The sequence below is a fragment of the Halichoerus grypus genome, chromosome 6 (genome assembly GCF_964656455.1).
Source record: "Halichoerus grypus chromosome 6, mHalGry1.hap1.1, whole genome shotgun sequence".
Classification (NCBI taxonomy): Eukaryota; Metazoa; Chordata; class Mammalia; order Carnivora; family Phocidae; genus Halichoerus; species Halichoerus grypus.
In genome coordinates, this window is record NC_135717.1 from 86,344,696 (window position 1) to 86,358,209 (window position 13,514).

At 37.8% G+C, this 13,514-nt stretch overlaps 1 protein-coding gene and 1 non-coding gene across 2 annotated transcripts; both read right to left on the reverse strand.

Moving 5' to 3' along the window:
* Window positions 1-6,409: 6,409 nt before the first annotated feature.
* LOC118525479 (U6 spliceosomal RNA) lies at window positions 6,410-6,513 on the reverse strand. The gene has a single exon (XR_004912167.1). It is a non-coding gene; the product is annotated as a U6 spliceosomal RNA (small nuclear RNA).
* A 594-nt stretch (window positions 6,514-7,107) lies between these two features.
* On the reverse strand, window positions 7,108-8,043 carry LOC118525458 (taste receptor type 2 member 8-like). The gene has a single exon (XM_036076207.2). It carries the CDS (start codon window positions 8,041-8,043, stop codon window positions 7,108-7,110), a length of 936 nt encoding a protein of 311 aa, XP_035932100.1.
* Window positions 8,044-13,514: the final 5,471 nt, after the last annotated feature.

The following is a 13,514-nucleotide window of genomic DNA, read 5'->3' on the forward strand; positions in this document are numbered from 1 at the left end:
TTGCTTTTGTTTTTTTCCTGTTAATCTGTCTCATGTAAACCTAATTCTTAGTCCAGCTGGGAGACCTTGAGGATAAAGGAAGAATTCTCCCTCCCAACAGACCCAATAGTAAAGATAATCATATAATTTAAATTTTTTATTTTTATTCACATTGAATATCCCAGTTATATTTCTCTCCCTCCCTCCCCCTTTCTCTCTCTTTGTTGTTGTTTTGGAGATGATATCAGAAGACATCAAAACTATATGGCAAAGAAAAGCTTATGAACAGGGAGGTCACAGATACCAGCAGAAGGATGAAAACTACCTCGCTAATTCTCCATGTTAGCCAAAGGGAAAGTGAATAGGGGAAATTGGCAATCTTCAGGAAAAAAAAAGACAGTGAGGCAAGTAGCTAACCACATGCTCAAGTGGTTAACCAGTATGCAGACACTAGTTAGGATATGGTTTCTGTCCACAGTAACAAGGATTTTCTGACACAATAGCACTGAAAACAAATTGACGATTGTGAGCCACAATTGACTAATTCTGTCAAAGGCCAAACTAATAACAATAAAGCCAATCAAGCATAACTTTTGATTTCTAATCCAAGCAAGGCGATTTGTGGAGTCCAATGAATGCATTCCTTAAAATATCTATTATAATTTTCCCACGTGTTACAACCATGAGAACTTTCTCCAATGTATTCGACATGGCCGCAAAGAAAAAACCCTGATCTGCAGTTTGTTGACTAATCTCCTGATGACTTACTAGATTAGGGTATAGGTTTTGTTTAATTACGCAATAACATTCTACTTTTCTTTTTTATTGTGGCTCTTCTTCTTAGCTACGAAGCCCAGGAATCTGCAATACAACTATGGAATCACTCTCTAAACACCCACTGAACATTTCCAGCCCCTCTGCTAAGGATTTCCAATCCTGGTCCAGATGTCAGCTAGAAACTGTAACATCCTATGTAAAGAGATGGTTGAAAGACCAGATTCTCATTTGCTAATATGCAAATAAAGGCACAGATTAATTTTCACTCTTTTGAATAAAAATTCCTCTCTTCTCTCAAAGAACTGCTTCATTTGATATACAAATCTAAATTGTGAAACAGACACCTCTGTTAAATAACAGAAAGTCAACTGAGTAAATTTTAAGATCTCATTGGCTTTATTAATCAATTCATGAATCAAGCAATATCCTATCTAGCAAGTAGAGGGGAGCTCCAAAGGGCTACAGAAAAGGAAAAGTTTTTAAAGGTAGAGAAGGAGTGGAAAAAGGGAATTATGAACAAAGAATCCGTTGTTTTAGGCCAGGTCACCCTACTAAGGGGAATGGAAGGGGCCTATCAGTAAATTTCCTAGTGCTGACCAGGAAATTCCCATGTTGATTGGTTCAAGGTTACATTTCTGGGGGGGTTGAAACTTCAATTAGGTTGGGTATTAAGTCTTGGTTTATTGACTTGGGGCCTTAACCTAAATGACATCATTTTGGACTTGTGGTTTTCTTTTTCATATCTCAAACACTGATTTTCACCACATTAAAATATTTCCACATGTAGGTAAAACTAGCAACCTCTGCATTACTGATTACTAACACTCAAAGTGCAGGTCACTGTGTTACAGAGTAAGGTACAGGGTTTGAAATTTTCAGAAAACTTGGCAATTTAAACTCAGTATTATAATTCCCAAAGAAATGTGTTTTGTTTTTTGTTTTTTGTTTTTCTATAAAGACGTGGGCCTTTCAGGTCATCTGTCAGTAGCCTTTTAAATACTTTCTTTAAATGCTAAGTCTTTGCATGAAACGTAAGTACCCCAAACTATGCATGCCAAAACTGAAATTCTTTTGTTTCTTCAAAGGCTTTCTTGGGAGTATAGAAGAGTCTTCAACACTCTTCAAGAATTTTTTTTATTCTTGAGAGAGTAGGGGGGACAAGGAAAAAAAGAGAAATGTTAACTAAAGTGCGGAAATTTTTCCACAGAATATTAAGATTACTGTATGTTGGCAAACATGCTTAAAAACGTGTAACTCGGGGTGCCTGGGTAGCACACGGTTGAGGTCCATTTCTTGGTTTTGGCTCAGGTCTTGATCTCAGGGTTGTGAGATCGGGCCCCTCGTTGGCTCCACACTCAGTGTGGAGTCTGCTTAAAACTCTTTCTCCCTGTCGCTTTGCCCCTCCCCACTGTGCGCGCTCTCTCTCTCTCTCTCTCCCTCTCACATAAATAAATAAAATCTTTTAAAAAATGTGTAACTATATTTAGAATTATCTGTTGGGTATATTTCAGCTCAAATTACAAAATGCTTGAGGGATATCTGTTCTGATCATTTGAAATTAACTAGGAAAATATTTTAATTTATTGATGTCTTTAATGCACTTGAACCAATAGTAATTAGATGTCATTCCCACCCCTATTTTCTGACTTGGTCTTTCAAGAAAATTAATAGTAAAAAAGATTCAAATAATGACATAACTAACCCAAGGGAGGAGATCCTGTGAGATCCTGTTCTGGGGGCGGGAACATGTAAAGGCAGTCCTGCAAAGAAGCAGCTAGTTAGTTAGCTAGTTTGCTAGTTAGGTGATGCTTTGGGACTAACTGGACCTTGCACTTCAACCTCTAAGAACAAACAAATCTACCATAAAGAAGAGCCCACCAACAATCTAGACACAATCCAAGGAGAGTTTTATCATCATGCTTGTTGCTAGGAAAATACATTCAGAGGAGAGATGCACAGACCTTAATCATTTCATACCCTAAGGACTAGAGGTAAAATAAGAGAATAGGGGATGTATGACACCCTTTTATTCCCTCCACTTTCCAGTGTACCCAAAATAAATCTTTTTCTTTCATATTGTCCAGTGTTGAATTAGTCATTCCATAGATGAGGGAGAATTCACAAAGGCTAGCTCTTAATTTCTCAAACAAATCCAGTATCAATTATAGCCCTAGGTCCTTTGTAGGTCATCTATTCACAGAAGCCAGAAATCTGTGCCAGCCTGATTTTACTTTTACTACCAAATCCAGTCAATTTTATGATCTTAATAGCTCTCAAATCTATCCCCTTTTCACCAAGTCTATGGCTACTATCTTAGTTCAGACCCTCATCATTTTTGCCACACACTGCAAGAATAGTCTCCTTATTGTTCACTCTACTTACAGTCTTATCCTTTTGTAGCAATTCTTTCCATTAAGTATGTAGAGGTTCTTTAGTGAAAATCCAGTCATTGTTTTCAGGATAAAGTCCAAATGCATCAATATTTTCATGCTTTATTCCCGGCACTCATCCCTTTTCTGACTCTTGCAGACATTGTTTTAGATACAATTCCTTCTGGAAAAATGTCCCTCAACATCTAAACTTGAATTTGGTGTCTTTTTTAAATTCCTGTGTCTCTTTAATTATAGCATTTTTTGCTTTATTGCGACTGTTTTCTGGGCTGAAATTTTTTATTATCTTTTTTTTTTTCAAAGATTTTATTTATTTATTTGACAAAAAGAGAGAGAGATCACAAGCAGGGGGAGCGGCAGAGGGACAGGGAGAAGCAGGCTCCCTGCTGAGCAGGGAGACCGATGCAGGGCTCGATCCCAGGGCCCTGGGATCATGACCAGAGCCGAAGGCAGACACTTAACCAACTGAGCCACCCAGGCGCCCCATGGGCTGAAATTTTTTAGAAGGAAGAAAAATTTTACTGTTTCACTGTCAAAATCCTCTTAGTAAAAGCAAAACCTGACAATTAGTAAACACTTAATAAATATTTGCTGGATTGGAAAAAGCACAATCACAGAAAGTTTTAGAAGTATATAAAAATAGATAAAAATTTAAATACCAATAATGTGTTAATATTTATACCGATTTTCTTCCAGTATTTTAATATTTAACTATTCATTACTTATCATTACACATAGTTATAATCATGTTATTTTTGTAATGCTGAGGTCTAATTTTTAATTCCTAGCTTTAGAAACTAAGGCCTTTTGTAAATTTTGTAAACTCTCCACAACAATGATTTTAAGAGCTTCATAACATTATATCAAGGGCATATAATATTTTTACTTCAAGTAATCCCTTATTACAGGGCTACTTTTATCTCTCTCTTTTTCTACTTTATTTTTTCTATTATACACAATATGGCAATGGTTATCTAAGTACATGTAAATATTTCTCCACTTAGATAAACTTCAGTACAGGGGATTATGAGTTTAAATGTATAAGCATTTTTAAGTTTTCTGATACACATTTTGCATTCCAAATTGTTATCAGCCTATGCAAAGTATTATGATTAATTAATAAAAAAAATTTTATTTGAAAAGTGCAACATATTTTCCATTGTGAAGTATCTGTTCATATTCATAAATTGCTTATTTGAGGAGCCTTACTGGTTTTCTTATGTATTTTCCCTAATTCTTATCATTTTGGAATTATAAGCACATTTCTTGTTTTCTGTATCAATCAATCAATCAATCTCAGTTGTTATTTGCTTTTTAACTTTAGAAGTTAAAGTAGAGGAGGAATGGGGTAACTGGATGATGGGCATTAGGAGGGCATGTGATGTAATGAGCACTGGGTGTTATACGCAACTGATGAATCACTAAATTCTACCTCTGAAACTAATAATACACTATATGTTAATTAAATTGATTTTAAATTTAAAAAAAGAAGTTAAGGGCGCCTGGGTGGCTCAGTTGGTTAGGCGACTGCCTTCGGCTCAGGTCATGACCCTGGAGTCCCGGGATCGAGTCCCGCATCGGGCTCCCTGCTCGGCAGGGAGTCTGCTTCTCCCTCTGACCCTCCACCCTCTCATGCTCTCTCTCTGTCATTCTCTCTCTCTCAATAAATAAATATCTTTAAAAAAAAAGAATTTTAAAAAAAAGAAGTTAAAATAGAAGTCATTAATTTATATTTTAAAATTTGTACCAAATGGAATATTGATCAACAACTATACTCTTCTCCTTCCAGACAAAAAATCTTTAATATCTCTTTACTTGCAAACTCTTTACCCCATCATTTCCACTGTTGCAAAGTTGGAACTTAGTTCCAGGTTATGACTATTTTAACTTTCTGTACATGTTCGTCAAACTGCACAGGTCTTCACCTCTCTAAACAAAAGTTTTGTTTTTTTCATCTTACATGAAAGACAAAAAAAAAAAAAAAAAAAAAAACCATGTTTAAAATTATCCAGGAAACTAAAATAGACTTAGGAATAGAGTCAGTAGAAAAAAGCATAATACTTAAAAGGAAAGAATAACTATGAAATGTTACTGAATAATCTTAGAGATGGCTTAAGTAAACTAATTTGTATGTTATATTCTTAGAAGGAAATACATTATGTTTTAGACAAATCTATAAGTTCACTGCGAGTCCAGTCAAAATCCCAACAGTGTATTTTCTGGGATTTGAGAAGTTGATTCTGAAAATCCCCTAGAAGAGTAAATGTTGCACAGTAGCTAAGAAATTGAAAAAGAAGAATAAGAGGCCACAAACCGGCAGACTTATCTGACAGTGACTGTTTAAAACATAAATTTGAACATAATTATGAGGAACACATACACAAGTTCATCACAGTTAGCTCTACTACCAATGTCTTTACACATTTATAGACATTCCTGGTCCCTGTGGACACTGGAGTTTGCTACCACTACATAAAGGTATTTTACTTAAAACAGCTTATTGGCCATCCATTCAAATTAGTCAGATTCCCTACCTCCCAAAATATACAAAATTAAATATGAGTTTGATTAAAGATATAATTGTACCAAAACATACATATAAGCCCCCCCCCAAAAAAGTAACAAAAACCAAAACCAAAAAAATGGGGAAATATTTCTTAAAAATTGAATGTGAAAGTCTTCCTAAGAGTTCAGTTCAAAATTCCAGAAATGGGGAGATGGGTAGGGGATGGGTGAAATAGATAAAGGGAATTAAGAGTACACTTATTATGATGAACACTGAGTAATGTACAGAAATACTGAATCATTATATTGCACACCTGAAACTAATATAACATTATATATTAATTATACTTCAATGAAAAAAGAGAGAAAAAAAAGAACAGAATCCCAGAACCATAAAAGAGGTGAAAAGTTTTGCACATATAATAGTAAAATAATTGTATGAAAAATAATACCATATGTAAAACTTTTAAAAATAAATAATTTATTGGAAAGTATTTGCAACATTTGAAGTACACAAAGAGATAATATTCATTATTCATAAAGGGATCTGATGAGTTAATAAGAAAAAGTCAAATACTTAGTACCAAAATTGGCACCATACCTGAGGAATGAGAAAAATGTAAAACTATTCTGCATTGTATTTTCTGTATTTTTTACCCACAAAATAACCTCTACTGTACCTTATACTTTGAGCCTTGTATTTTTGGGGGGGGAACCAAATTACTTTATTTGAAGGAATGGTACAAATGAAAGAAGTTAAAAACATGGAATGCTTCACAAATTTGCGTGTCATCCTTGCGCAGGGCCAAGCTAATCTCTGTATCATCCCAATTTTTAGTATATGTGCTGCCGCAGTGAGCATCCCTGGTATTTTCTAAGTCATGTGTTTTTCCCTCTTATTCATTTATTTATTTGAGACAAACTTTGGCATATGTTTAAGAAATAGGAGGGTTCTCATGGGCTCTGCAACTGGACTTCTAGGCACATATTCTGGATAGTAGCCAAAAATTTGTCATACCAGTTCATTCCATGTTCATTCTTTCCCAAATACAATTTTAAGTCATGGTTAGCCATCAGCCACAGGTAGAATTTTTAAATATTCTTTTCATGATTTCTGGGGTTTTTCTGTGTCTGAGACTTGCTACACTTAATTTTTTACAGTTGTAATCTAGCCATAAGTAAATTTCTATCTTCCTAAGTCTATTTTTGTATCTCATCAAATTCCCATTGTCTTGGTGATATATTCTAATTTTACTATTAATTATACCATCATTATTCTGATGGAAACACAGCAAAATATTTTTCTTTTAACTTATTCTAGACAGATATTTCCAGTAAGGTTCAGTGACCGACCACAGAACAGAATAAAAGAAGTTGAGAGGAATGAAAGAAATGTACACGGAGTTCTATTCATGATCTTCATTCTTGAGAAAATCGCAGTCATTTCAGGCATGTTTTATGGGCATGTGGGTTTCCTGAGATTCTTGCACCACCTCAGCTTCCTCAGGACACAGAGAGAAGCCTGTTTCAATTTGCTGTTCCATAAAATCAGAAGAAATGGATGGCCAGATGGATAGGAAAATACTAACATAGTAGCAAACTTTTTTGCTACCAAACTGTCTAGACTGATATAGGCCAAATATATTATAACGTTGCTCGAGTAGTACATAAAGAAGAAGAGCAGGAATGAAATCACAGACTTCATGGCTTGCACGTGGGCCTTTGTGATAAGATCCCCAGAACCTGTGCCCTTCCTCCGCCTGGCGTGGTTCCATAAAGAATCTATCAAAAGGACAAAGGAAGCCAGAGACACTCCAAAGGGGATGATGAACGTTATGTTCAGGACTATATTAGAAGTTAATAAATCATATTTTCTCACTGCGAAATTCGATGTCCGATTGCTTTCAGTGTTTACTCTGGTTTTGATCAGGTTCTTAAATACTGTATCCTTAAAAAGCAAGGACAAGCAGAAAAAGAAGACCACCCCCAGGACAATAATGAGAAGCAGGCTGTGAATTCTCTGTTTTATCCAGAAGAAAATGGGGTTGGAAAAGTTGGCTATCTTGAGAGAGTAGAAGACACTGAGGCAGGCAGTACATGTTGCGCGGAAATAATTGGATCCTGTCCAGAGGATTTCAAAAGTCATCAGTTGATTATCATTGTACCATATTTCCTCACAAATTATATCTACACCTATGCCTAGCATTGTTACGCACAGCAGAAATATTCTGGAAAGAGCTAAGCAGGTAAGAATAAAGTCAATCAGGAAGAACTTCCAGCTCCTGATCCAATCAATATAGTTAACCAATATAATGAATCCATTTCCCAAAAGCCCCATTATGAATTCTCCAGCAAAAGTCATCATAAGTACATTCTTAAATGTGCTTGCCATGACTGGTGATAGGAAATCTCTGTCTTCAGTACTCCACTGATTTGTAAATTAAGTCCTTTGTAAATTACAGAATTGTGGCTCCAAAGCCTTAATGTTCAATACGTTTCTTTTTCCTGTACTTTGATATCCACTGGCAAAGAGAAGAATGCCTCCAGTACACTCCCGAAGTCTTAGTTATCCTTGGGAAAACCTCTCTCAAGATCCAGGCTAGTGATTTTCAAGGCAGATAGCGTATGACCTGTGGCCATGACACTGCTTATAATTTGTATGTAAAGCTATTCATTAGGATTTGAATCCTGGTTTGTTAAAACACAAACTAGAGATTAGATTTTTACATATTTTTTACAATGTTTTTTTCTTTAAGATTTAGACATCTTTTGAGTCATTCACCTTCGTCATAAGCTAGAAACAGTAAATGCCAATCTAGAAAATAGAGTGACTCAGTCTGGCTGCTCTGAGAAGCGAGCAAGTGAGCAGGGGAAATGCCTGAATGGAAAATCAAGAAGGGAGCACGAGAGGGCCGTGGGAGATGTTATACACTACATGTAAGTCTGAGCCCTGTGGAGGCAGAGGGAAGGCAAGAAGGTAGGTCTTGGGTAGCAGTGCAGTCCTAAGAGAGTTTCAAGAAGTCCAGGGGAAGTTTGCAAGCCCATGGCGCCCATCAGAGGTGTCCTGAGCCTCATGGGAGTGATGCTGCCATTGACACTCTGCCCAGCTTGGTCATTGGCTGGGAGCCGCTCATGGAAGGGCTGCAGGGCCTAGAAACATCGGCAGGCCGGCTGTTAAAAGCACAATCTCCTGCCAGCCCAGAAAACCTCTCCACAAAGGTAATAGAGAAAGAAAACTGCTTTATTATCAAATAAGCATTAAACCAGAATCAGATGCACTGCTTTATTATTGAATAAGCAATAAACCAGAATCAGATGCACCTCACTGCAACTTACAAAAGCAGAAAGAACTCTCACCCTTTTATATAGTGCAACAGATACAATCCATAGGTTCTCAAGGTAAACAATAACTAGTCCTCAAGAAGAAGACTTGGCAGCACTGTTTAATATAGGCAGTTTATCCTCAACTTACCTGGTAATTGGGTTGACCATCTATGTTAGTTAATTGGCTTTCTACAAAGGAAAAATAAATGTATATATTTATGACAGGAGGTAGTTTTGCCACTTGGAGTCAGGCACTCGCTGAAGTAAGGCTCCTGTCCTCCATAGAAACTGGGAGATATTGTAAGCCCTCAGGGGTAACTGTGGAAGCAGCTGAAAAAGCAGCGTTCCTGTTCTCGGGCTATTGAACGCAATGGCGAGGTAGGAGCAGGATCCCACGATCCCCAGGGACAGGGCATGAGTTAGGAGCTATGAAAGAATGTGACCTTCAGCTCCCCCTTTCTGCACCTGGTGATTGGCAGCCCAAGCATCCTACTCCTCCCTTATCCCATGACTGACCCCCTGCATGCCCACACGTAGAGGAGAAGGCAAGCCTGCTTCCAGATATTTGCCATCCCTTTGTACTCCTTTCCCATGCTTGGAGGCATCTGTCCTTGCTTTTCTGATAAAAAGCAAAATAAAAGCTATGTGCAGGATTCAGCAGCTGCTGCCCTCCCTTGCAGAGGCAGCCCTGCATGGCTGCTCAGACTGGTGTCTGAGAACTTTATTTCAGTGCATGAGGACAGAATTAAACCTCTCATTCTAACTGGTATTTGCCCTTACATACCAATCAGACTCCCTTAATTAAGTCAGAGATTTTAGAGGCACATTTTCCTAATCACCACATGCTGCAGGCACCTTATAGTCAGAGTTTACTTTTACTATTCACCTTACCGATACATATTATGTATAAAATACTCAAAGTTTATGTAAATACAGAAAATCTGCTGTCTAAAGTTACACCAGGATCTCTCGGAGTCTAGGGCAGTTTTGAAACATGGCTGCAAACTCTTTAACCCTCTTCTTATTGAGATCTGGGGTCTGCAACCCCTCCTCTGGAAGCTGATTGGACTTGTGACTGCTTCAGCTAATATATTATAGTGGAAATGACATTATAGGACTTCTAAGGCTGTCCTAAAAAGCCATGCAGTTTTTGCCTTAGTCACTAGAACATTTTCTCTTGGAGTCCTGAGTGCTCTATAAGAAGCGTGACAAATCTGGGGCGCCTGGGTGGCTCAGTCGTTAAGCGTCTGCCTTCGGCTCAGGTCGTGATCCCAGGGTCCTGGGATCGAGCCCCGCGTCGGGCTCCCTGCTCCGCGGGAAGCCTGCTTCTCCCTCTCCCACTCCCCCTGCTTGTATTCCCTCTCTCACTGTGTCTCTCTCTGTCAAATAAATAAATAAATAATCTTTAAAAAAAAAAAAAAAAAAGAAGCGTGACAAATCTGAAATCAGTATGCAGTGAGGAAATCCAAGCCACCTGAAGAGGCAACATGTAGGCAATCTGGTCAGCCATTTGAATTGAGCCCAGACTTTTAATCACCCCACTCCAGTGACAGATCTGGGAGTGAAGAATCTGTTTGGTGATTCCAGGCCCTTCCATCTGAGTCATATTCAGCCGTCTGAGTATTCTGAGGTTGAAGCTCCAGACATTTTGGAGCAGAGACAAGCTGTCCTGCTGTGCCTTGTCTGAATTCCTGATTCACAGAATCTGGGAGCCTAAAAAATAATTGTTGTTTTGTGCCACTGAATTTTTGGATATTTTAAAGAGCAATAGATATCAGAACAGAATTATTCAGCATATAGATAGAAAAAGTTTTTTATGATTCCAATTGTCCATCTACCTCTTTTTTTTTTTTAAGATTTTATTTATTTGTCAGAGAGAGAGAGCACAAGCAGGGGGAGCAGCAGAGGGAGAGGGAGAAGCAGGCTCCCTGCTGAGCAGAGAGTCTGATGTGGGGTTTGATTCCAGGACCCTGGCATCATGACCTGAGCCTAAGGCAGCCACTTAACTGACTGAGTCATCAGTCAGTCCATCCATCTCTCTCCCCCAATACAAATAGCATAATTTTTATGTTATGCAAAATTATGTACAATTTTTAAAAAATAGGCAAAGGATCTGAATAGACATTTCTATAAGCAAGATATACAAATGACCAATAAACACATGAATAGATACTCAATATTACTTGTCATCAGGGAAATGCAAATTCAAACCATAATGAGCTACCACTTCACATCTACTAGGATAACTAGAATTCAAAAGTCAAATAATAACAAGCATTGGAAGAATGTGGAGAAATGAGAACCTCATATATGACTTTTGAGAATACAAAGTGGTACTGCTGCTTTGGAAAACAGTGAAGCAGTTCCTTAAGAGATGAAACATAGAGTCACCATGACCCAGCAATTGCATACCTAGGTATAAACCCAAGAGAAATGAAATACATGTTCACACAGAAACTGGTATGTGAATTTTTATAGCAGCATTATCTGTAACAGCCAAATGATGGAAACAACTCAAAATGTTCATCAAAGGATGAATGCGTAAACACTGTGTGTTATCCATACAACAGAATATTGTTTGCCATAAAAAGTAATGAAGTAGTGAGAGGTGCTACAACATAGATGAACCTCGAAAACACGATGCTACGTGAAGGAAGCTGGTCATAACAGACCACATGTTATATGATTCTAATATGAACATTTAGAATAGGGAAATCTATAGATAAAGGGAATAGATTAGTGACTGCTTAGAGCCGGGGTGGGGTGGGTGTGGGATGATGAGGAAATAGGAAGGTGATAGCTAAATGGTACAGGTTTCTTTGTGAGGTGATAAAATGTTCTAAAATTGGTGGGTGAGGGCTGCACATATCTGTGGGTGTACTAAAAACCATCAAATATACACTTAAGGGGTACCTGGGTGGCTCAGTCAGTTAATCGTCTGACTTCAGCTCAGATCATGATCTCAGGGTCCTGGGATTGAGCCCCACATCGGGTTCCCCATTCAGCGAGGAGTCTACTTCTCCCTCTCCCTCTGCCCCTCTCCCAACTCATGCTCTCTCTCTCTCTCAAAATATAAATAAAATCTTTAAAACAAAAATGTACACTTAAATGGGTGAGTTGTATGGCATGTAAATTATATTTCAATAAAATTGTTTAAGAAAAAAAGCAGATATATAAAATGCTTTCCTCACAAACCATGAGTATAACATCTGTGTATATTTTTCATAACTTTCTTTTTTTTTTTTAAAGATTTTATTTATTTATTTGAGAGAGAGAATAAGATAGAGAGAGAGAGCATGAGGGGGGAGGGTCAGAGGGAGAAGCAGACTCCCTGCTGACAGCAGGGAGCCCGATGCGGGACTCGATCCTGGGACTCCAGGATCATGACCTGAGCCGAAGGCAGTCGCTTAACCAACTGAGCCACCCAGGCGCCCTTTTCATAACTTTCTTATACACTGGAGTGATTCTACTTGCTTAGTTATCTTTAATTCTGACATATAAATAAAAATTCTTTATTTCTGAGTTATAAATATAAATATCAACAATCATATTCATTTCACTTTTGTTAACTATTATGAATTATGAGGGAGCTTTTTCCTGCTCCTATGCAACATGATAGGATAGCTATGCTGTAGCATCCAAAATGTCAGTTTCCTACAAGTTTCATTTCTGGGTTCATTTATATAACCAATATAGTTTAAAATTGCAGGGTGGAATAGGACAGTTCTTCTCCATGTAATCTCTCAGGAACGCAGGCTAATGGGATATGTAACACCCAAAATGTGGCCTTTGAAGTTCTTCACTGAGAAAGAAAGGGACATGGAAGCTTCCGCTCAACCTCTTAAATAAATCAGTCCCAAAGTGGCACATTGTTTTGCTTCAAGCCCATTGGCCTGGACAAATCACAAACCCCATTCTAATTGCAAGAGCCTGGGAAATCTGAGATAACACAAAAATGTTCAGTGAGGAGGACATGTCTCTTCCACAGTCCACACTTGTAGCCATAAAATATAATCTTATTCCCTCTTCATTGGTATAGAACCCATTTGACTCATCTCCCCAAGAAAGATAACCCAAAGACCGAAGCTCAGATACGTACAGCTCAAATTCTAGGATCTCTGGTCTGGACTTGGCATCTCTTGATATAGAGCTTTATAAAGTAAAATGAGAGATTTCCTCTTCTCATCCACTCTCCCCCACACCCATCCGGTGTGCAATGGTGAAGTTGAGACCGACCAACTGCAAATAAACAGGCATCTTTGTTGGTCGTACCTTCCTACTTCTCAGATATGTTCATTTCTTTGTTTTGTTTTCCTTATACATTCCTCTAATAGAGACTATCTTAATGGTGCTATAGGAAGCTGATCTTTGCAATGAATCATTTTTACCCAATTTAGAGATTTCACTGGAAGACACACTTTTAGTTTTAGTTTTTACCCCGAAGCACCCTAATCAATGAAGAAATTTAAACAATAAGTATAGAGCCCAAATACTTCAACTGATTTCGAGATTTTACTTGGTGTCAGAACAATTAGTTTT